The sequence below is a fragment of the Centroberyx gerrardi genome, chromosome 13, assembly GCF_048128805.1.
Source record: "Centroberyx gerrardi isolate f3 chromosome 13, fCenGer3.hap1.cur.20231027, whole genome shotgun sequence".
NCBI classification, from domain to species: Eukaryota; Metazoa; Chordata; class Actinopteri; order Beryciformes; family Berycidae; genus Centroberyx; species Centroberyx gerrardi.
In genome coordinates, this window is record NC_136009.1 from 26,673,062 (window position 1) to 26,697,625 (window position 24,564).

The window sequence follows — 24,564 nt, forward strand, 5'->3', positions numbered from 1 at the left end:
TGTTATTAAATTAGCACTGGAAAGCTTTTATCTTCTGTTGTTTCAACACCTCTCGGCCATCACAGCTGGAACTGAGAGCTTTATTATTATAATTTTGAGGGTTCGCAAGATCATTTATGGAATAAGAAAAAAGCAAAAAACAAATTTAGTAGAGAATCTATTGAGAACCACTGTCTAAGAGAAGCAGAGAGCACCGTCTAAGGCCAGTAGTGTTTGTTATACAGTTACAACAAAAACGCGCCCATCTTCTGTTGTTCAACCACTCGCCATTTGTCGATAAAGCAATTCTACACACTTCACCAGTGCATTCCCAACACAGCGCTGTGAGCAGGGTTCGAACCTGCGCGGGGAAACCCCATTGGATTTCGAGTCCAACGCCTTAACCTCTCGGCCATCACAGCTTGAATCCTCCACACTGTCTGCAACTTGGCTCATGTGTCTCTATTGTGATCAGTTGGTATTTATGACGAAACAGCCTTAAAATGGCATGAGAGACTGTGAGGGATCAAGAGAGATGGTGTGAAAGGAGGAAATCTAAGTCAATGCTTTATGGAGTGTAGACTCATATTAGTTGTTTTGAATATTTTACGATGCCTGCAACAAGTGCTGAATTTGACATCTCAGGATATCAAAGGCTCAGCTGATGCAGTTTTTGCCGGTCCCATTCACCGAGCAGGACAAACATTAATGAGAGAAGTTAAACCGGTGTCCATTAAGCTGGAGATGAATGCAATAAAACCACATCAGACAGTGGTGACACCCAGATGCCTGACCTTTCACCTGGCCACCTGCTCCACTGGCTGCTAAACATCACCGCATGCAAAGTGAATGGGATTAAACTTATAATGCTGAATTGAAAGAGCGTTTGAGGTTACAAACGTGGGAAATACATACTGCAGTAAGGCAACATGTATTTTGAATGCTCAAACGAAACAAAGGGAACTGCCTGATTTGCCGCAGTTAGTGATGTGTTAATTTTTGCGTCTGTCTTTCCAAAGACCTTCATAATCAGCGTAGCTAACAGTTTCTTTACAGTTTGCAGCGTCATGCTACAATTTGCTGCGTCATGCTTGCATTTCATCCTGATTAAAGCACATTACAGCTGACAGGATACACAGTCAGTTAGATTTTCAGTCAGAAAGCATTCACCCAACAGTCCCCTTTTACTCAGACGTCCCTTTCATGTGTACAGCGACTTATTTTCTGGCCCATTTCTTTATCTCTACCTTTCTTTCTCTATAACCCCCCCCACACACACACACACACACACACACACACATCCCAACATACTCCACCCTGCTGAGATAGTGCTTTCTGCAAACAATAGTATAGACACGGGCTATGTACTGTCTCGTCGTGTGCTCGTCTTGCACTCATTCAGTTTAAGGTTATACACAGGCTCCATTTTTCTAAATCAAGACTGTCTGAAATTTACCCTGAGGTGGAGGATAAATGTGATAGATGTTTGAACCCACATTGTCATTTGAGCCATATGTTTTTCTTCTGCCCACGGTTATATAATTTTTGGTCCGGTTATTTTAATATAATGTCTACCATAATGGGAATACATCTACAGCCCTGTCCGTTGATTCCTATCTTTGGGACCCCGGATGAGTCAGGTCAATTAAATTCTGTGCAAAAAGAAATTATTAATTTCACATCTTTACTAGCCAGACGTCGCCTTCTTCTACAGTGGAAATCTCCTAACCCTCCCTCTGTTTCACAGTGGCTCAAAGACACTGTGTTTTTTCTCAAACTTGAGAACATTAAATATACAATGAGAGGATATACTGATACGTTTTTTCACAAATGGAAACCTTTTTTATCATACTTGACAGACTTGCAGGTCCTGCCGGACTAAGGGCTGGTTTGTTAAATTCTGTTGTGTGTGTGTGTACTCTTCACTCTTACTGAGCCAGGGTGGGGTGTGTAAATGTTGGTGTGTTTGGGTTCTTGGGGTTTTGTACCTTTGCTGTTTTTTCTTCTGTTCTTCTTTCTTTTATGTGTATAATGTGTGTTCCTTACTGTCATTTTTCTTTTCTATGGTAAAAAATTCTAAAATGTACACCCACATGCTCATTATGTTGTTTAAAACTGTTTTCAATAAAAATATTTTGCAAAAAAAAAACAACAATAGTATTAGACACATATAGTGTCCACAATGCTTACTTTGGTCAACTAAATGGACTGAACTGTAGGAATAAAATGTCTGAACATGCATGTAAAAGCATTTCATGCTCATCTTCTTTCAAATATGATATACAAAAAAAACATATCTAGCCAATTCCAGTGAGTCCAAGCTTTCTCTGGACAGTTTGTATTTTGCTTCAGTTTTGATTCATCACTATTTGCGAGCGGAGAAGATTTCCCGCCAGTGACCAGAATTTAAATACACACTAAAAACAACAACAAATAAATAGGATATTATACATTATCAGTCTGTGTCTGTCTGTCTGTGACCTTGTATGCTCATGCCTACATCTCCTATTTGCCTGAAATTGGCTTTTCAATGATGTTGGGACGTTTTGAGGCGTAAACTATTTCCTGTGGGCGTGGCCAGTAGTGAGCTGGTTGTGGCTATCAAGGTGAGGCTAGCGGCCACAGAGCAGGGAGTCACAGCAACAACAATAATGGCAGAAAGCAGGAAGAAAAGACAGAACAGCAAAGCTAAACATGCAGATGACAAGACCTGGAAATCTACTCAATTAGAGGGAATGGGACGCTCTTCTCTGCTCCAGGCCCACTTTGTGATTTAGACTGATAAGACGGCTGGATTTTTATGTAAAAATCTTGCCTTGTGCAGCTCTAATTTAAATATATATATAGTTGTTTACTGTCACATATACCCTGTCGTGTCTTGCACTCTCCCTCTGCTCTGTATATGAGCTCTTCTTGTTCTCTGTGTCAGGATGTAAGGTAAAACTCTGCACCAACATTCATTATACTTGTGACTCTGAATCCTCTTATATTACTTCATTTACTTTCCCCTCATATTCCCGTTTTATTACATACTTAAGATCCTTTCCCAGAAGCCAGTGAGTCAGATGGAGCGATTTATTGCGGGGCGGCGAGGTGTCTGTCCAGTCCAGTGTGTGAGTGTTTCCTCTGGAGACGAAGTCCAGCTGGTACGCCCCTTATCTCGCCAAACACCGCTCTACAATCAGGGTCTAGGGGAGATTACTGAACCAGCCAATGAAACAGACAAGTCTTCATCCAGTGTGGTTGGAAGCTAGGCCGCCCTTCACTAGGCACGGTGATGGGCAAGCATACCAATAGATGCTTAACCAGAACAGAATATATGAACCTGACGATGTGAATATGAAGCCAGCATGACGTGTGTGGACTTGCATTTTGGAAAAACGCAGTTGATCCCCTGTTCTGTGTGTGTGTGTGTGTGACTGTGTGTGTGTGTGTGTTACATCAAACGTTGATCAGGTATTATGGTAAAGTTGATTTGTCGTCATTACAGCGATTGCCAGACGTTCTTGTGCGAAATTACAGTCAAGTTCACTCTCTAATGATTTGCAACTTCATAATTTGGAAAGGTACATTGAAATAGAATTACATAAAGATAATGGAGCTTTGTTTTTGTGTTACCAAATTAAAAAAAATAACATTTGTCTATGGAACAGCTTGCTAGACAATCCTTTGAATCCTCATATATGGCAGAGGATAGAGGAACCGCTCCAAAAAAAGTTTGTTCATTTCTTCTTTGCCCTTGAGGAAAGACAGTACGCATTACAAGCAAATGAAACCGCTTGCCATTAATTACGCCTAGCAAATGAGATTATCCACAGCTGTCAGACCACACACACACATCACACACACATCGGACAGCGAGCGTGTGCTCCTCGCTTCCCCCCTGCCATGCCTAATTTCATTATTCTATTAAATAAGCTTCATTAACAATGACTGGATGGAGAAACTTGGCTTCTAAGGCTTGATAAACACAAGCACTGTGGAATATGGAGCGATACCATCTCCCTGTTCTCATTTCTGCTCCGCTCTCCTCTGTTCTCTCCTCCTCTAATGAGTGATAGTCTTCGGTTCACAGTGGCTGTTAGATTAAATAATGAACAATGAGCATTAATATCTGCATTTGTTCTAGGTTTTCAAAGTCAGTGATGCCGTTACTCGGTTTGCAGCATGAGGGGAAATACAGAATGAAGTACGCTAAGAAATGGTGAAGCTGAAGTTAAAGTATGAGCTCATGAAACGTAGAGCTTCTCTGATTTGTAAGATGTCTCTCTGATCTACAGACAGATGCTGTGATGGCCGAGTGGTTAAGGTGTTGGACTTGAAATCCAATGGGGTTTCCCCACGCAGGTTCGAACCCTGCTCACAGCGAGATTTGAAATCCTCTGCACTTAAAGAACAGGGAGAAGAAGCCTTATGAACTGTACGTGGTCTGCTTCTCTTATGCCGTATTCTGGAAGGATTCGTCCCCATGAGATGAACTCCCATTACATTTGGTTCCTGGGAAACAGATTATCTTAAATGGTGATCTCATGCTGCACATGTAGCCGTAAATATACATTTCTAACCAATAAAACTCCCATCAAATCAAACTGCCTTTCTCTCCCTGACTGATATTCCATTGGTTTACACTTCTGAATGATCCCTCACTGCGTTATGTCCCGCCCCAATCTCCTGTTTCAACGAGAAACGCATCAAATCAAAGAAGTAAAGATGCTGTTTCATGGGATTTTTAAGTAATTGTTAACACAGGACATTTGTAATGTTAATAGCCAATTCACATGGTAATCAGTCTCTAAAATTACAGACATCGGAGTGTCTACTTCAGGTACGCCTTCTCATCACACCAAAAATGTACCATGTGTCATACATAACTTCTGCAATTGATGCTGAGGTACTCGAACAATAAAAATACAGTATGACTACAAGAGCAAAGAAAAGTTTGAGACTTCGCTTCTGACCTCAGTTTGGGATGAACGCCGCTTCCAAGCGCAGTTTAAGCAGATGGTCCGTTCCCGAAGGAAATGACACAATATTTGCCAACAACCTCAGTGATGTCGATTTGGACGGGACTAGTTTTACCTGAGGTAATTTTTCGTGGCGTTTTACAGAAGGTAAAAGAGGTTGCAACTGATACTGACAAGGGCGCGTGCACTAGTCCGTAAAAACTACTGACATGGCAGATTCAGACAGGATTAAAGTTACACAGGACATTTGTAATATCAATGTCCAATTCGCATGGGATAAGAAATCTCTGTAATCTGTCTCCAAATCTACAGAGATGGGAGTGTCTATTCCATTTATACCGTATCATCACACCAGAAATGGACCATTGCTGTGGCCAACGAGCTTGTTTCCCTGTATTTTCCCTGGTCGCTCAGCTCTGTAGGAACTGAATGAACTTCTGGTGACTTGTCAATCATGTTGCTCAGTCTCAACGCATGCTAACTACTGACAAACAGAAGAGTTGATCGAATTCCAGGTATAAATAGAGTGAAACGTTGCACTTAACTCATCGCTGTGAGCAGGGTTTGAACCTGCGAGGGGAAACCCCATTGGATTTCAAATCCAACGCCTTAACCACTCGGCCATCACAGCTGTGTATAAAATACTTATGGTTGACAACAGATGGTGAACTGTCACACGATGACGAGAAAGAGCTTTATAAAAAATCATTACGCAATTTGACAGTGTGGTGGAAAATCCTGAAACATACTGGACTACTGTTAAAAAAAAATGAAAAAACAAAATCCACTGGACTTAAAATAAAAGAGTGGTGAAACGTCTTCAACTCTTTATTTTAAGTCCAGTGGATTCTGTTTACATTGTTTTCTTGTTTCACATGTTCTGTTTTCTACCATATAAATGTTTCATACACAGCTGTGATGGCCGAGTGGTTAAGGCGTTGGACTTGAAATCCAATGGGGTTTCCCCTCGCAGGTTCAAACCCTGCTCACAGCGATGAGTTAATAGCAACGCTTCGCTCTGTTTATACCTGGAATTCGATAGACTCTTCTGTTTGTCAGTAGTTAGCATGCATTGAGACTGAGCAACATGATTGACAAGTCACCAGAAGTCCATTCAGTTCCTACAGAGCTGAGCGACCAGGGAAACAAGCTTAGCCACAGCAATGGTCCATTTCTGATGTGATGATAAGTGTAAATGGAGTAGACACTCCCATCTCTGTAGCTTTGGAGACTGATTACAGATATATCTCTTACCTCATGTGAATTCAACATTAACATTACAAATGTCCTGTGTTAAAGACCCCATGAAACAGGCATCTACCTTGATTTGATGCATTTCAGTTTTTTTGGCCATCTTACTACCTGGATGACTGAAACAAATCTACACAAACATATTTACCTTTTACTTTGCAGCACATACCTGAGTTGCAAAACAGCAGCTACAAATCCACTGGAAAACCAATTTTCCAGATTTGTTTGTGATGAAGATTACAGGTACATCAAGCTAACACCTTGTCATGTTGTGCCCTGATTAACCTCTGCTTACATTCAATGCGACGTCTATGCACTTTATTCTAATGCGCCTCTGCTGCAATTCACAAATGGGTGTGAGTTAAATGCTACGAGAGTGGGGGAGTGTGTGCATGTGCATGTGTGTGAGAGAGAGAAAAAAAAAAGAGAGAAAGCGAGAAAATGACAGGAAGAGAGGGAAGGCAAGAGAGAGGTTAGCCGGTGTAACCTAAAGACAAACACAGTTATTATCTTTTTCATCCTAAAATAAATGGCCCCATTAGCTGTGATGATGCAGGTCATTAAAACACCTCCAACCTCCACCTGCCGCTGCCTTCAGAAGCTCCAGACTCACATCATTACATTCACATCCCATCTCGCTCATATCAACCCACCACTTTAATGGCATCACACGCCTAATATAACTGCAAGGTGCAAGGTTAATGTGGAATAGTTTAGTCTGCACTCTTCATTATTCAAATGACTTTTATTTTAGATGCAGCGCCCTCCAGAATTACTAGTCAATGGTGGTAAAAATGGGCCACAAAGGCTGTAAAAAAATACTTATACAACACCAGAGAAAAAGCTAAATTCTTTCAGAAATCCAAAACTTCTTTTTTTCATACTTCAGTAATATCTAAACATATTTCTGAAAAAAGTGTCACACACAATTATATTCTGTTGTAAAGCTAGAAAATCCTACACCAAAATCCATCATTACTTTGTTGTATGATCACTTTCACTGAGATTCAGTAAAACTCCTTCATGTATAATGATAATTCCTCCATTATATTTTTTCTGAGTGCAGAATACAACCAATTATGGATATGAAGTCTGTGTATTGCTCTCTTGCACTCTACTCCCTCTCTTCTCTTCTCATATACTGTATTTATTGTGGCTTTGACCCTTCACCTCCTTGCTATTGGTGGCTTCTAATGTTGGTGATCTAGAAATTTAAGATTATCCTACTGCTGCACTCATTGTAAGTCCCTTTGCGTCAGCTAAATGCCTATAATGTAAAATATGAATGAATGTTTTCATTCCAAAAGGCTACATATCCATTCTGGAAGAAAATTACAACCTAAAATTCATCAGTCAGTACTTCAAATACAGATAATTATAGCATTTAAAATGAATAATTTTGTAAGTAAATGTCTAAATGGCTCATTACTTTAATGTTAATCCATAATATGTTTTATAATCATGCTGTAAGAGCAGGCATTGGACCCCAGGGAGAATAGCTGACATCCTTGTGCACAGCTAATGGGGATCTTTATCAATAGACAATAAACATCAATATTTTCAAATGGTGGATATCAAATATAATTGCCACTGCGGTTCATATTTTTCGGTGTTTATGGCTGTGTGTGGAGCGTAACCTGCCCCAGTTCTCCCAGTACCAAACACACGCTGCTAAATGGTGGCAGGGCATCAGATAAATCTCCAGGGAAATGGGGTCACTGGTTCAGATCAGCAGGGTAATCTGTTGTCGGTGCTCAGGGTGTTTCCTGAAGCCAAGTCCTAACATCAATAATAGAGAGAAGACATGGAAGATAAGTTGTTATGCTTAGAGCAGGGAAAGGCCTTTACACCAGAAGTAGGTTTTTCAGGAATGAAGAAAACAATGTATATTTTCCCACTGACACCCTTGTATTTTTGAAATTATACACTGGGATTTTAACAGGATGTACAGTAAGAGCCCAAAAGTTACGATGTTCACTTACACGTTACCTCGTATTTTTTTCAATGGCATAAACAGTATTTGTACTTATTTATTTTTGATGTGCTATCACAATATGCTTTGACATATTTTTTCATCATAATCCTCACCATTATACTGCTGTGATGGAAAAAATCATCGCTGTCAGGTAAAAACCTCATATCTCCAAAATGTTTTTTGACAAACAGCCTTGTTTTTAGCTTGACGACAGTGCATTTTTAGCATTACCTAACAGGTTTTGAACTGGTTTTATAAGCCCAAGAGGTTGGAGAATTTCCCAACCCATAGAAGAGCATGTTCAGCTGAAGTGAAAACATGAAAATCCCCAAAACTAGAGAGGCAAGGTTTTCACCCAACCGACAGCGAGTATAAAAAGTTGTGATATCTCCAATGACGCCTAGCAAAACAGAGATCACACAGAGACCAAAACCTTTCCCCAAAACCTTCAAACCTCTCGCCAAATCCTCTGAACCCATCGCACAAAATCTAATGATAAACAATTGTACTGGATTCACAAAACTGTGTGACTGGTTTGCCAAGAAAAGCTCATTCCATTCAAGCTCCTAGACGCTTCCTGTGTGAAAACCCTGGCCCTTATCACCTGCACCTTTCAATTACCCCGGCCGCCTCTAAGCCGCCTTTCTGTTTGTTTTCACTCTATTCCTTGAGCGGGGAACTCTAATGGTCTTCCCAGCCTCACACATTACGTTTGCACTATCGCCATAAATGTGTTTACCTCAGTCCATTTCATTACTTTTATGGTAGGGAGTGAATATAAAACTATGTGGCATAAGCGTGCAGAATCGTGACTCTGTAATTGGGCCCATTTCTCGAACACAAAAATGTCAGAGACGGGTTATGGGTTGGCTTTTTATATCTAAGTACACGGTAGTGAAGTATCAGTCCAGTGTGTGATGATATGTGATGCTGCATCATGCTGTGGAGAAAACGTTCAGTAATGGACTGTATCTGTGATGCTGTTTCAGGACGGAGCAACATGTTGTCGGCCCTCATCAGTCCCACGAGACACAGGGACACTGGAACGGCTTCAGCTGAGGACGCAGACAATTCAAGTAAATGTCTTCCCTCTTTGATCCCTGTTGTCAGGTGAAAAGAAATACAATTTTCTCTATCCATAGAGGACCATGGAATCCTTCCAAAACCCATTGTATACCTGTAAAAATGTACGGTCATCAATCAAATTAAAAATGGTTTTGTTTATCGTAAGTTCTTGAAAGTTGACGTTTCAGAGAAAACAGTGCTTTCACCCAACAGTATGGATATGATGCAGGTTCATCAAATTTCACCTTTATGTTCCTCTTCACATTTCTTGTGTTGATTTTGATCTACCAACAGGTACCAGCAGTTTAGAGGTGAAAGAGAATCAGGACCATAAAAACCAAGTGGACTGTGACCTTCTACGAAAATATCACCCGTCAACCTTTTGCGAGACCGTCCCCAGACACGGGACAAGAGCCCTGAAGAGGAAGCAGCCACTGGGGGACGGGAAAGACCGATTCCTCTACCAAAGCCACTTGACTTGTAAGAGAACGGCCTGGGCTGTGACTCAGAAGAACGCGCTGGTACAGCTGAACGAGCTGCGACCGGGTCTGCAGTACGAGATCATGTCCAAGACGGGTCCGCTTCACGCTCCGGTGTTTTCCATCGGCGTTGAGGTAAACGGTCTCCGCTTCGAGGGCCGAGGGCCGACGAAGAAGCAGGCGAAGATGCGGGCTGCGGAGCTGGCTCTCCGGTCCTTCGTCCAGTTCCCCAACGCCTCCCAGGCGCACGCCACCTTGGGGAATCTCACAGGCACCCCAATGGATTTTACAGCGGATAAACTGGACATCCCTGACGCGTTCCTCAAAGAGTTTGAGCCATCGTTGCGTGAGAACTGCGACCTCTTGCGTTGCAACACAGGAAAAAAGGAGGTCCTCTCCAGCATATACAACCATATGCTTGTTTTTTCAAGGGTTTGTTCAAAAAGACAAACTCTTAACGCTTCACTTTCAGAGAAACTCAACCCAGTGGCATTGCTCAACGAGTTGCGACCAGGACTCAGGTACATCTGCCTGACCGAGAGAGTTCAGGGAAGGCCGGTGAGGAGTTTTGTCATGGTGGTGCGGGTGGAGGGGCGGGTGTTCGAGGGGTGTGGCCACAGCAAGAGGCTGGCCAAGGCCCAGGCGGCAGCAGCTGCCCTGCAGGCTTTATACAACGTCAGCCTGGGATCAGAGAGGAAACTGCTGGGCCTCACTGCCAGCAGAGCCAAAAATCAGCTACCTCAGGTGAGTAGGTCCCCCTTCATGGAGCTTTTCTATGTTACTTCTTTTTATCATTATATCACAATATATGGCCTAGACGTCTTTTGTGGAATGAAAGTGCACTTCATGTTTTTGTATCATTTGGCATTAGCAGATGCAAAATTCACTACAAATTCATTCATTTATTGGCATTGAGATTGATGGTGAGGTTAGATATTTTGGGTGAGATACTGCAGGTCAGTGGTTCTCAACCGTTTTGCCTCGTGACGCTTTAAAACGAAGCGATGCCTACTTACGAACCCCCGTCATTGCAGAGTTCAAAGTTCAACCAAAGAATGTTTTTCCCTTTACAGGTCATTTCATTTGATCAGAGGAGGCCTAGAGGCTGAAAACTATTCTGTATTTCACAAGAAAAAAAAGCAAAAATGAGAGAAAAATCTAAAAAAGAATAGACATGATAAGGCAAAGTGCAGTATGGGTAGATGCATTATCAATGTGTAAAGTAGTATAGTTGAGATGAGGTCTTACCAGTGAGTATAGAGTGTATCGGGTATAATTTACACCAGATCCAATGTATTAGTAAATGTCATCCTTACTTTAAAGATATATTTTAGCTCAGTTGCAGGTACAACCACCACCCGCATGTCAGCTTTGAGCAGCGGCACTGAATTCGCCCCGTATTTCTTCAGCTTCCGCCAGTCTCCTAAATGGTCTGGATAAATGGGTCTGAGGTGCACCGTATGCTACCAAATGGAGTGTACCGCATATCAGTAGGGCCATCATGTCCTGAGGCCCGAGAGCTGAACGGCATCCTGCATGCCCGTCCGTAGCATCTAAACAACTTCATTATGTCTCTAAGCCTCAGAGAATTGTCCGCGACGTCTTTTTGTTGTCATGCTTTATGAATACAAGAGGATTCGTCTCTCGAAGTTCGGTCCCACGGAGCTGACGCGGGTGGCCGAGCGTGGCGTTTCTAATGGAGAGCCTCTATCATTCAATTGCGCGAAGGAATATAGAGAGTTGATAGATAAAGAGACAGATAGACTTGTAGATGCTTAATTAAACCCCCTAAGGGCCGAGTTGAATACAGAATCCATAGGGAAAGGAATGCAGCAGTACCGTTGTAGACGAAAAAATGACAATAACTGGACTCGGATGCTCTGAATGTGAACAACCAGGTGATTTTACATCGCTGCAGGACGATTATTGAAATATGGAGCAATTTGCAGGATCCTTCCCAGTCCGTCCCAGACAGTGTCTGGGAGACGATTTGTTCACAGCCCCCGACTGATCACTTAGCACTACCACCCCCCTTCAATATGAACTGTCTGTCAGGCGGTGCGACGCTTTAATGAACATTATTACAGCACATTAGGGATGAAGGAGGAGCGGCAGCAGACCAAGGAGATTGAGACGGAGCGGGAAGGCAGTGTGAAGAGCATAATAATCTGACAGATAATTGTTTAACACACTCATTACACATGACCTTGTGCCACAGTCATCCAGGCTGGAGTTTCGCTCCAAAACGAGGTATCCGCCATTTGATAAAAAGTGACACCTGCTCTTATAAAATGAGTTAAAACACGTCGTAGGACTTTTAAGAGGATAGTCGATAATTTAAGCACTTCGCTGACAAAATGATAACACTTTTATAGACTGGAGCCTCTACATTTTGGAGATGTTGAATGATAAACTTGAGTTTCTTTGCATCATATAGCATTTTGGAAACAGACATATTATCTGTTAATTTGTTAATTTCTCCTTAAATTGATTAGAATATATGCCATTTGGTGGATGCTGGCATGTAAAGTATCATACAGTACCACAGGAGAATATGTTATAGTTATGGATGGTTCCAGTGGGAACATAAAACACGTGTTAGTACCATGATCTACCTGTTGAGCTACATTGGGCCACATAAACATATTCTGTTGAAAATGTTGTGAAATTATCTTTTAAAAAAATTCCCAGTGGTTCTCTTATTAGTCATCAAACCTGCATAAACAATTAGATCCAAATAGTTTTATGGTTTGTTTTACACCAGTGGTTTTCAAAGTGGGGTCCGGGAACCCTCAGGGGTCCTTGAGAGGGTTCCAGGGGGTCCCGAGCCAAATGAGGAGTAGTTTAATTTCACTGCAATTCACTTGAAATTATTGCAATACAAAAAATGTATGAGTTCTAACAATATGGGTCAATATCACCACTATGAATCTATTTCTCATGTACAATTAAGATATTTAGACAATTTAATTTACCAAAACATCTTTTCATATCAGTGTCCCTAAGACAGAATCATTTGAAATGGGGGTCTGTGACATGAAAAAGTTTGAAAACTCTTGTTTTATTCTGCTGGTGGGGTTTGTCACGTATGACAATGCAATATGTAATGAACAGCAGAAAGTTTAGACAATCAATGGAAGTCAATTCATCTACTTTCCTGTGACTGACGACTGTTTGAACTGTCCTGATGAGATAAACCCCACCCACCTGGTCCTCTAAACCGGTCAAAACAAACACTAATATATATTAATATCATATACTCCTTTATTTAACATGGATTATTTGCAGCTACTATTGGGCCCAGTTCTGATTGTCAAATATTTTATCTGCTTCCTCCACACTGAGGAAAGAGATTGACGGGTCGAGCGATCTTCTTCTCTTCAGCAGAGTTAAATACGATATTAATGTCTAACACTCGGGCTGATTTTATTTATTTTTTTACATGGTCTAGTGAATTAATGCCTCTCTAGTGGTGCATATCATTAAGACTCTACACAGTTGTTTGTTTTGATGCTCATCCTGGCATTTCGTTGAACCTCGGTGCACATGACAAGGAACTTTAACTTCCTGGCAACGTCTGCCAAGAGAATGACAGTCCTCTAAAAATATAATTAGGGATATTTTGACAAGGAGGAGCATGAAACCTCTCCTCCGCATTCTCCGGGGGAGTTAAGAGAGAGAAAACTCATGGCCGTCATTGACAGACTGTCAGATTTATAGCAAGCCCATACTTATGGTCTAGGAAAATGTCACAGCTGTATGTGCTTCCCTGTAGAAAGATTTCTGTGTGTTTTGGAGCTGTTGTCTGAGAAAAATAAGACAGCAGAAGCCCCAGTGTCCTTACGTCTAAATATAGGCTTAACAGTATATAACATTCAGTTTCTTGGGCCAACTTTGTGTGAAAGTTGATCAAGGCAACTTGTTTTGAATAAATAGAGAGGATATTTGACTTTTTTCCCCCCTTGCTACATCGCTAATATTGAGTTAAAATGACAATAATGACTCTTAATTACTTTGAACTTTTTGTTTAAAGTTTTTCCATTTTTCATTTTTGGCATTTAGATGTTTTAGTCTGACTCTCCTATCCAGACAGTAGAATAAACTCAAATTACTTTAATTCCATTACAAACAACACATAGCAATGAGGGGAAGGGTAAAAAGCTTTTATTAATGCATCAAACCTTCTTTGTGCTGTATTCTTTAAAATTGTTTCTTTTCTTTTTTATTTGATTATTTTATCTGTGTTGCATTTTCTCTCTTGATAACATACTTGCTTATAATAGTCTTTAAGATTTTATAGCCTCTCCTTCGTAAACCTTCTTGATGCTGTGTTCTTTTAAATTGTGGTGTTTCTTTTTATTTTCATTCCATTTTTATTGTCATTTGATTTATTCCTGTAAAGCACTTTGTAACTTAAATAGTTTATGTAGTTTAGTAGTAGTAGTATCAATAATATTATCAGGCAGGAACATTTTTAGTGCAAATAGAGGAGGACGATGTGGGATAGGAGTACATCTGTTCATGAAAAACTTCCCAAGGTGTTTTAGAAGGGATTCGTTTTGAAGTTACAATAGAAAACATGGAGGAAATCTGTTATCCCTTTAATTTAACTTTTATTTAACCAGGTTATTCCCACTGATCACGGATCAGTTTTTACAAGGAAGATCTGGTCAAGACACACAACCTGCATATTAAGTTATAGACAGAATAACAATAAACGCGTCTTGTAATAAGCAATAAATCTAAGAAAAAAAAGTCAGCAAAAAGAGGAGAAAGCGAGAAAGAGAGAGTGAGAAGAAAACTAGTAGCATAGTTGTGAAACACCTTAATCAACACATGGATCATTTTCGTCCTCCATGGTCTTAACAGTGTCTTCTTCTTCTTCTTCTTCTTCTTCCTCCTCCAGTGCTTTGCAGAGTCGATCTTCCAGCTGGTGAGAGAGAAGTACGCAGCGCTGACAGACAGTTGCTGCTCCGCCTCGCTCGCCCGTCACAAAGTGCTGGCAGGGATAGTAATGACCAGAGGTGAGAACTGACAGGAAACACTCAAACACCTGACAGGTCCAGTGTGGAGAGATGAGGAAATAAACAGAGCCAAGTCTCCATGGTGCCCGGGTGGGATTTTAGTCAACTTTCCTGGTTAAAGTAAAAAACAGAGACATTTTCATACAAATAAATGTCTGTTTTTGCTGTTTTCTATTGCCGGGAGGTGATTTGTTTTATGTTTCCGGTTTGTTTGGAATAAACAGAAGAAGAAGAACTGGGTCAGTGTGTTCTCATACAATGTTTGTATGATATCCTATGAAAAGTTATGCAGCCTTGATTTGTACTATACCTGCACATGGTCAGGTATAGTACATAACTGATAACTGTGCTAAAACAACTTTGGTTAAGGTTAGTGTTTAGGTTTAGGTAACTGAAACTTTGATTAAAGTTTTGGTTGTAGTTAGATAAAAAGAAATTCTTGCTGAAACTGAAACACTCACAGTAGAAAACTTATTTGTAAACCCTGGAGTTTAAGGTAAATGTACTTTCCACCGGACTATTTCAATGTGAAACTACTTTCTGTTTCAGTCACATGAGCTCCACCTCCTGTTTCACTTCAATCGTAGAATACCATACGAAATGAGGTCGCGTTACTTTTTGCAAATACAACTTTGTGATGCGTTTTTCGGTTTCCGGTTTGTTTGTTTGTCTGGAATAAACAGGAGAAGAAGAACTGGGTAGTTAGCATGAGCAGCGATAGCCACCATGACTGAACAGACAAAGAAAAGAGAAACTCAAACTGCAAAATAAACAGAAAATCCAAGCTCCGCCCACACTGTTTGATTGACAGGTGATCTCTGGGAAGTGCAGTGCAGAAACACCACAGTGATGAACGCTGAACAACAAAGATGGAGACAAAAAAAAAGAAAAAACTGCAATTGAAACAAACAAACCAACAAAACAAAATACACATTAGTCAAGTTGCCTCAAATTACCCCGTGGATCCAAGGGGGAGGCGGCCATCTTTACCAACCTGTGAATCTTTGATGAGGCCAGACTGCAACACAACAAGCCAACAGTTCAGTTCAGTTCAGTTCAGTTCAGTTCAGTTCAGTTCAGTTCAGTCATACAGTTTTCATCAGGCCGTCTGAGGCGGTTAATGTTACGAGGAAAAGTCCTGTTTTCTTGTTTTCTTGTTTTCTTGTTTTCTTGTTCTGAATATCAAATGAGTAGTTTGGTATCAAATGTCAGTGAATCGCTGACAGAACAAACCACTGAAAAACCACCGAACTGGAGCTGTAGGAAATATTTATAGATATCTGTAATATATGTTTATGTAAATACATTTGTGTTGCCAAAGCATACAGAGGGGGAAATAATAAAAGATACAGAAACAGAATGGTAATAACAGTAACCTATCTATCTATCACTCTCTCTCTCTCTCTCTCTCTCTCTATCACTCTCTCTCTCTCTCTCTCTATCACTCTCTATCACGCTCTCTCTCTATCACTCTCTCTCAGTCTCTCTCTATCACTCTCTCTCTCTATCACTCTCTCTCAGTCTCTCTCTATCACTCTCTCTCTCTCTGTCTCTCTCTCTCTCTCTCTATCACTCTCTCTCTCTCAATTTTCAATTAAATAAAAAATAATCTTTATTGGCATGAAATGCTGGTGTTTATTACATGTTGCCAAATCAAACGTATAAAATGCAGGCAACAAAAGCCAGAATGATATATGACTATGTTGCATACTGTTTATATAAATAGGAAAAAGTACGTGTTCTGTCTCCTTTTTGCAGTTCACAAAAATAACTTTTTATTTCTCCCTCTTAGTTAAGAGTTCGGTCACTGAGCCTTCATTCTGATAAAACTCCTTTCTTTTGTGTTTTTGATGTTCATGGCTGAGATTTGAATCGCACTGAAGCTTTTTGTGCGATGCAATGTTAAATCTCTCTCTCTCTCTCTCCCTGTCCCTCTCTCTCCCTCTCTCTCTCTCTCTCTCTCTCTCTGCAGGACTTGACCTGAGATCAGCCCAGGTCGTGTGTCTGGCCACGGGGACGAAGTGTCTGGACTGGGACTCGGTCAGCGAGCGCGGCGTGACGCTGAGCGACTGCCACGCCGAGGTCGTCGCCAGGAGGGCGCTGCTGAGATTCCTCTACGCTCAGCTGGAGCTGCTGCTGAGGTCAGACGCAGCCGTCATCGCCTCCTTCAGTCTGCAGTGATCTTCATTCACTTCCATCCTTTTGTGTGCAGATTGTCATCATACGTCATCACTGAGGCTTCCCGCCCTAACTTTCTGTTTAAATTCAGAAATACATCAACACAAGCAAATCACACTCTCCATGTCTCTGTCTTTAACATGAGTACAGTTTGATATGGGCGTTTGAGGGCCGATACTGTCATTTTTGTACTGACACTGCCGATAGCTGTGAGTGAAGTGAGGTTTTTACAGCCCCATAGTACAAACAGACCATAATATATCTGCAGGAGGTTGATAGGCTTAGTGATCAATACCAATGAATCAATGATTACTGAGATTTCTGGCTCATTTTCTGGCCTTGACTCTGTTTTGGAGCAGAAACTCTCCAACCACTGGAGTTTCAAGACACTTTCCAATCGAAAAACACATTTTTCATACCATGTGTATATGCTATGAATTCACATTTTTCATTTGTTCTCATTTGGTATATATTATCTATATCTTGTCTATATATTTTCATACTGAGTATATGTTTTTCACATTCTAGATTAGTTTCTTTTTTGTCTCAGTGTCTTCTTTAGTTTTCATTTTTCTTTGCTGAATCCTGTTAATATTTAGACCTGCTTACAGCCTCATTTCCCCACAGGGATCAATAAAGTTTCATCTAATTTGTTTTCAGTTTGTGCGATCAATCATTTGGCAAGAGTGGGTGTTATTTATTTCAATCTCATGTTGGAAGGAGCCTCTTCTCTGGTCTGACCTTCTGTTTTTGTTTCACTCTCTGAAGCAAGCGAGCGGCCGGGTCGGAGCAGTCCGTCTTGGTGGCAGATAAGGGGCGTGGCTTCAGGCTGCGGGACGGCGTCCTGCTGCACATGTACGTCAGCTCCTCGCCGTGCGGAGACGCTCGACTCAACTGTCCCTACGAGACCACAGCCGCATGTGAGCAACACACACACACACACACACTCAGAGAGGAGGAGGAGGAGGAGGAGGAGGAGGAGGAGGATGATAATGTGGTATATGCTGAGTGTACATGATATTACAACCACCTTCCACACTAAACTGGACACCAAATTAAAGGACTTTTAAATTAATTTCAACATGTTGATTGGTTACATTCAAGGAGACATGACTTTGATCAAAACTAAACATCATAGAGGAAATCCTGGTGAAATTGCTTATTTTTATAGCTGCTGTATCGACACAAATCTCCATCACAGGGTTTTCCTCGATCCTAGAACAGAGAGAGGACCAGAGAGCTGAGGCACACTGATGAATTTGGATGCTGTATTTTAGTATAAAATCAAATACTTTCAAGTGTTGCTCCTAATATTGAGTTGCATCCCTTTTGCACATTTTGTGTCTCAAATGTCTCAAGGCTTAAAGAGAGAGAGGGAGAGAGGGACTTTAGAAATGAATAATCTAATGTTTTTCATTGGTTTTAAACTCTTGGATGTTCTTGTTCACAGTTTAAAAAAAAAGTGTAAATCATACTAAAATCATACTCTCTATTTGTTCTATTCTTATCTATATATCTATTCTTATCTCAGCTGCTGCAATGACCCAATCCCCCCATTAAAGTTTAAAATAATCTTAAAAGAAAAATCCACCCTAAAACACTTAAACACTTGTTTAGTGAAAATGTTTCAGCGATCTAAAAACATCCTCTTGGTGACAAGTCGGCTCCTCTGACCTTTAGTCTTCTTCTTCTTCTTCTCCTGTCAGATCCCGGCAGCCACCGGCGGGCGCGGAGGTTCCGCTGTCACCTCAGGGTGAAGATGGACGGCGGGGAGGGGACGCTTCCTGTTACGGCGCGGAGAGCCAATCAGAAATGGGACGGGGCGTCGCCGGGTAAACGTCTCGTCACCATGTCCTGCACCGACAAAATGGCAAAGTGAGTTCTGCAGCTATACAACTTAAATCCAGTTCTGTAATCTTTGTTCTGGAAGATTTTAGTTTCCTGCAAAGTCACTTCCTGAATTCACCGAGCAAATGAACTGTGGCTCCATTCACACTGCAGCATTAAGATCTTTTCCCTCACATGTGACACAGATCTGATGTTTTCTACTCAGTGTTAACAACAAAAAACTGCATGGAGTCGCTTTTTCTCAATAGGCCCTTATCACATTTTGTGTCTCGATGCCTCTGCATTGGATTTTTCATGTCTTTTATGCAGGTTTACAGGTTATTAATGAGTTATTAAAGGAAAGTTCCTGTCTCCCTGAATTTTACATTAAAGGGTAACTTCGGTATTTTTCAACCTGGGACCCTATTTTCCCATCTTTTTGTGTCTAAGTGACTAAAGAGCACAGCAATTTTTGAAATCGGTCCAGTATTGAGCGAGATCGCTTCAGCCGGCAGCCGCGAAACGAGCTGCGATGTAATCCGACGGGGCAAATCGCACCGTCGATGTACGTCCACTAAAAGTTCTTGTTTCTGCCACTGACAGGCTCAGATTGTTATTATAAGTGTCTGACAACATTATGGAAAGGACCCTACAGAGAAATGAAACGTTTTTCTTTACCTTTCGCTTGATCCGGTCTGTGTGTAACCAAGTCTCGCTCAAGTCTCGCGAGAGTTGGGTTGTTGCAGGAAGTTACACACAGACCGGATCTCGCTCAATACTGGACCGATTTCAAAAATTGTTGTCCTCTTTAGTCACTTAGACACAAAAAGATGGGAAAATAGGGTCCAGGTTGAAAAATACCGAAGTTACCCTTTAAATTAGAAAGTAAACTGTCAAACATTAAGGGGTGTTTAAGGAGGTTTTGATGGGGTCTGCTCCGTTAATAACTCCCTTAACTAATTTTGCATGAATTAAGGGGATAATTAATGTAAATGTAAGGTTATTTTAAGGGGTTACTGGTTCGTAGAGAGATACGATAAAATAAGATAAGATACAATAAGATAAGATGAGATGAGATAAGATAAGATAAGATAAGATAAGGTGAGATGAGATAAGATAAGATCCACTTTATTGTCATCCAATCTGTATAAAAGGAGAGTATATAAAGGAACGAAATGGCGTTCCTCCTGGTCCCTGGTGCAAAAAAAAATCCACTTTAGCCAAAATGTGTTTAAAAGAAAAACAAATGTGATGTCTTTTGTTATTGTGTCTTTCTGACATTACTGCCAGTTCATATTCAGTTCAGATATGGGTTGCATCCTAGAATAGATGTGAACAGTCATCCAAAAAAAAACAAAAAACAGACATGAGCAGCAACTCAGAAGAACTGACCGACAAAACAAAACAAAACACAGGACCACCTTCCTAACTCTGAGTGTCACGCTCTTTTGCACAATCCATGTCAGTTGTCTCACAGCTTCATCCTTTACCCTCTCTCCTCCTCTTCACCTGCATCTCCTCTTCATCATTTCAGTGGATTTTAAAAGCTGAAATCAATAAGAGAATCCTATTTCTCACCTGGCTTCACCCAGTCGGTGTATTTCAGAGAGACAGAGCAGGTGGTTTTCATATTATGTTCCCTCAGTGCATGCTGGGTAACAGCTTGCTGATAGTTTCTGCTGTCTAGACAGTCAAACACCGGTCAAACCTTAATGGTCCCTGAGTGGAAACCTTCGCCACTGAAATGCTGTCAAACTGTCAAACATTACTGTATTCTTTTTTTTTTTTTTGCACAGATTTGATCAAGGGCAGAAGAAACTAATCACATTTACTCACATTACTGCTTTTTTGTGTACTTTATGTCAGTAATTTTACTTTTACTTAGGTACGTTTTCACTGAAGTATTGTACTTCTCTATATTTTAAATCCCATCCATTACAGAGAACAGATTTTGTGTTTCTCCATCAGCAACAGAAACTGGACCGACGTAAATTGACAAATTGTGGAGCGATTCACAGTGAATCAGACTGGTGATCTGGCTTTGTTTGTGCACTTTATTTTGTAATTTCTTTTGCAGTTAAAAGAAATTAGTTTGAACTCTGTCCTCTCGTCCTTTTAGAATCACATGGAAAAGATCACATCACAACAACATTCTCTATTCTTAGAAATAACTCACTAACTTTTGCTTTTGGTTTTGAGTACATATTAAGTGAGACACTTTTTACTTTTACTTAAGTAGATTTTTACACCAATACTTTTACTTCTATTTAAAGAGTAACTAAACCCCAAACCAAATTTGTGGTGGAGTCTGACATCTAATGGTGAAAAGTAGGGTACTGAACTGGCCATCTGCTATTGGCTGATCTTTGGTGCCAGGTAATGTCTTCCAGAGTACAACAGGTGGTGACATCACCTGGCACCAAAGACCAGCCAATAGCAGATGGCCAGTTTGGATCCAAATTTGGGTTTGGTTTGGTTTAGTTACTAAGTAAAATATGAGCAAAGTAATTTAGCATTCTTTCCACCACTGGATTTGATGGGGGTGAAGTTCTTGTTCCCTCACCAGGTGGTTTCCTCACCAGGTGGAGCGTCCTGGGCCTGCAGGGGGCGCTGCTGTCCCAGCTGCTGGAGCCGGTGTACCTGCACAGCCTGACGGTCGGGACGCTGAGCCACACGGGCCACCTGGGCCGGGCGCTGGCCCGCCGCCTCGGACACATCCGCCACCTGCCCTTCCCCTACCGCCGACACCCGCTGCTGCTCGGCTGTAGGTGCTAAAGCCCGGCCAGGACCCACACATCCTGACACCGGGGTCATCAGGCTCCTCCTGCGTCCAGAGTAGTTTTCAGATATTCATTTTTATACCTGCAATAAGCGATTTCAGACCTTATAACCAATCCTGAACCTAATGTATGCTATGTGGAGATTTCATTGAGACAGAATGATATAAACCAATATCCACACAGCAGCAGATGTGTTGCTGTTTTCTCCTCTTTTCTAAAGCTTGTTGTCAAATTCAGGAGAGAGAGACAGATGAGAGAGAGAGAGAGAGAGAGAGAGACAAAGGCTATGAGTGAGAGAGAGACAAGAGAGAGACTGCAAATGAGAGGAGAAAGAGAAACAGAGAGAGAGGCAGAGAGAGAGACAATGACTGAATGAGAGAGAGAGAGGGAGAGATACAGGTAGAGATAAAAAGACTGCAAATGACAAAGAGAAAGAATAAAGAGACTTGCACATTGTTATTATTACCATTATTATAAATGATTTTTATTATATGCGTTTTGATGAACGAAGCTCCTCCCGCTCCATTCAGTAGCTTTTCATTTTTTTAAAACTAGCTTGTCTGGCAAAGTGAGACTGGTAACTGGTGAGACTTCTCAGTAGCTACAGTTAGCTTAACTCTTAGTATTAATCGTTCCATTTGTCCTTTGTAGGCCTCCGTAGTGCAGTGGCTTTGCTGTGTGTTATTTACAAATGTGTTGCGGTTTCTGTTGCCATCTAGTGGTCAGAAAAATCGCTTATTGCAGCTTTAAAGTTTTCACATTCCACATTTCACATTCCATAGAGTAAAACTAATGCTAATGCTTTTAATTTGCATGTTTTATGCAGTCAAAGTAATACTCTGCCTCATTTTCAGATGAATAAATCTGGTTTTGCTACTCTCTATCTGATTGATTTAACACAATAGTAAAAATTTTGTTGGTGATTGACACATTGAAATTGCCTGAAATGTAAGATTGTGTTGTTTTAAGTGACCAAATGCTGAAGAGTGTGACAGACAGGTGTTTCTGTTATGTCTGTTTGATATTTCACAGTCAAATGGAGTCAAACGGATCTCCTCTCCATCCTCACCCAGCGTCTTCTCTCTCCTGCAGGTCTGAGCAGCAGCGAGGTTCGGCCGGCGGGGAAGTCGCCCAACCTGAGTCTGAACTGGAGTTACGGGGACGAGGGTCTGGAGGAGATCTGCACCTCCACCGGCAGGAGGAGAGAGTGTGGGACGCCGTCACGCCTCTGCAGCCGCTCCCTCTTCAGCCGCTGGCAGGGCCTGCAGCAGCAGGTGGGACAGAGCGACTGAGTTTACATGGACAGCAATACTCTGAGTATTGGCCTTAGTCTAAATAAGACAGTACTCCTATTAATCTGTTTCCATGTGTTGCTTATAGAACTGTTCAATTCATATTCCTGTTTCCATGCTGCAGAGTCCCATTAACAGGACAAAGGAGAATCACTGGAGACACGGACAGTTTAAGACTTTATTGAAAACTTCATGATATCCATTTCCCTCTGAATCCTGAGCACGGAGACAGTTTCAGCCTCACCGCAGAAATGTTGTGACTTCTTTTTTCTGCTGTCAGTCTCTTTTTCCTCTGTAAACAAGTTAGCAGCCTCTGGAAGGCAGAGGCCAGACGCCGCCTGTGCAAATCCTCCGATAGAGAGTCCTAGTTGGATTGAAGTGTGCGGGCTCCATGTCTGCTGTACACACTGTGCATCTGAGAAGTGACTGAGCCTACTTTTACTTTTTGGGTGACTGCTGTAGATAAAGAGAGGCAGGCGAGTCAGAGAAGGATTTTGAAGCTTTGAGACAGTTGAGATGTGGATTGTGCAAAATGAGCTGCAACTCAATATCAGTTCGATTTCCTTCATATTTTTTTTGTAGGTTCAGTGTGAGCGAGAGTACCACGAATCTTGTATGAAGCGGCTAATTTCATACTATTAAACGTACAGGTATCATATCTACAAATCTAAAACATATACAAATCATAGAAGGCAGACTATATGATTCTTCTAAAACTTTTTGGTGTGAGTTCTTCTATCTCTGTTAGCTAAATTTAGGGTTCTGCTAATATTTCATTCTCTTTTCTGTGTCCAACTTCTCAAAAAGTCATTTTTCAAGATTCATTTTTCTGATTAAACACAAAGAGCAGCAGGGGGAAAGCACCTGAACCCCAGAGATGATTACAGACTAATATCAGAGGTTGACTGTTCAGAAACTCATATCGAGGTAAAGTTATTAAAAACTTTGGACGCTCCACCAAAGTAAAACGTCCCAATAAAGGGAAAAGATGAACAAATGAGTCCAGATCGTGGCTGAAGTCCAGCGGCTGCTTCATCAGCATGCCGAGGCGATCCGTCTTTCTTAAACAGAATAAACGGTCGCCCGGCTCTCTCTCTCAGACTGAAACCTCGCCATTACCATGATGTCTTTACAGCACGCTTTAATTTCCACTGCGACATTAAAATATGTATGCGGAGGAGAGCGCTCCGCCGGACCAAATGGCCTCGGTTTAAAGTTTGATGACGGCGGAGAGAGCGGTAATTATTTAGAAAAGCAGCGGAATCGCTCCGGCAAAAAAAAACAGAATGCTCCCTGCGCTTCATATCACATGCAAGAGGAGACACAGTCATTCTGAAAAAGCCATCGTGGTTCTGCTTCATTATGTTTTCAGAGAGGAGGGAGGGGGGGATGGAGAGGGAGGGAGAGAGAGAGGGAGGGAGGGAGGGAGGGAGAGAGAGAGGGAGAGAGAGAGAAACTGCAAAAGAGAGGAAAAAGAGAAAAAGACAGAGAAAGAGAGGGAGAGAGAGGGAGAGACAAAGACTGTGAACAAGAAAGGTGGAGAGAGAGAGAGAGAGAGAGGGAGAGAGAGAGAGAGAGAAACTGCAAATGAGAGGAAAAAGAGAGAAAGACAGAGAAAGAGAGAGGGAGAGACTGAACAAGAAAGGTGGAGAGAGAGAGAGACAAAGACTATGAGTGAGAGAGAGACAAGAGAGAGAGACTGCAAATGAGAGGAAAAAGAGAAAAAGACAGAGAAAGAGAGAGGGAGAGA

The 24,564-nt window shown here is 41.4% G+C and overlaps 2 protein-coding genes and 4 non-coding genes across 6 annotated transcripts in view; 3 read left to right on the top strand and 3 right to left on the bottom strand.

Annotated features, from left to right (window-relative positions):
* Positions 1 to 319: 319 nt before the first annotated feature.
* Positions 320 to 401, bottom strand: trnas-cga (transfer RNA serine (anticodon CGA)). Its single transcript has one exon. It is a non-coding gene; the product is annotated as a tRNA-Ser (tRNA).
* A 3,864-nt stretch (positions 402 to 4,265) lies between these two features.
* On the top strand, positions 4,266 to 4,347 carry trnas-uga (transfer RNA serine (anticodon UGA)). Its single transcript has one exon. It is a non-coding gene; the product is annotated as a tRNA-Ser (tRNA).
* A 1,145-nt stretch (positions 4,348 to 5,492) lies between these two features.
* trnas-uga (transfer RNA serine (anticodon UGA)) lies at positions 5,493 to 5,574 on the bottom strand. Its single transcript has one exon. It is a non-coding gene; the product is annotated as a tRNA-Ser (tRNA).
* Positions 5,575 to 5,855: 281 nt separating this feature from the next.
* On the top strand, positions 5,856 to 5,937 carry trnas-uga (transfer RNA serine (anticodon UGA)). Its single transcript has one exon. It is a non-coding gene; the product is annotated as a tRNA-Ser (tRNA).
* Positions 5,938 to 9,169: 3,232 nt separating this feature from the next.
* The window catches only part of LOC139912273 (double-stranded RNA-specific editase B2-like), a 19,952-nt gene continuing 4,557 nt past the window's right edge, over positions 9,170 to 24,564 (top strand). The window contains exons 1-8 of the mRNA XM_071900035.2: positions 9,170 to 9,245; positions 9,529 to 10,457; positions 14,620 to 14,737; positions 16,710 to 16,878; positions 17,684 to 17,835; positions 18,622 to 18,790; positions 21,325 to 21,506; positions 22,615 to 22,796. Of these exons, the coding sequence (XP_071756136.2) occupies positions 9,170 to 9,245; positions 9,529 to 10,457; positions 14,620 to 14,737; positions 16,710 to 16,878; positions 17,684 to 17,835; positions 18,622 to 18,790; positions 21,325 to 21,506; positions 22,615 to 22,796 (1,977 nt within the window). The remainder of the gene's footprint in view (positions 9,246 to 9,528; positions 10,458 to 14,619; positions 14,738 to 16,709; positions 16,879 to 17,683; positions 17,836 to 18,621; positions 18,791 to 21,324; positions 21,507 to 22,614; positions 22,797 to 24,564) is intronic.
* The window catches only part of LOC139925914 (tripartite motif-containing protein 16-like), a 303,498-nt gene continuing 294,465 nt past the window's right edge, over positions 15,532 to 24,564 (bottom strand). Inside the window, exon 2 of the mRNA XM_078287550.1 lies at positions 15,532 to 15,630. The gene's annotated coding sequence lies outside the window, so the exon portion shown is untranslated. The remainder of the gene's footprint in view (positions 15,631 to 24,564) is intronic.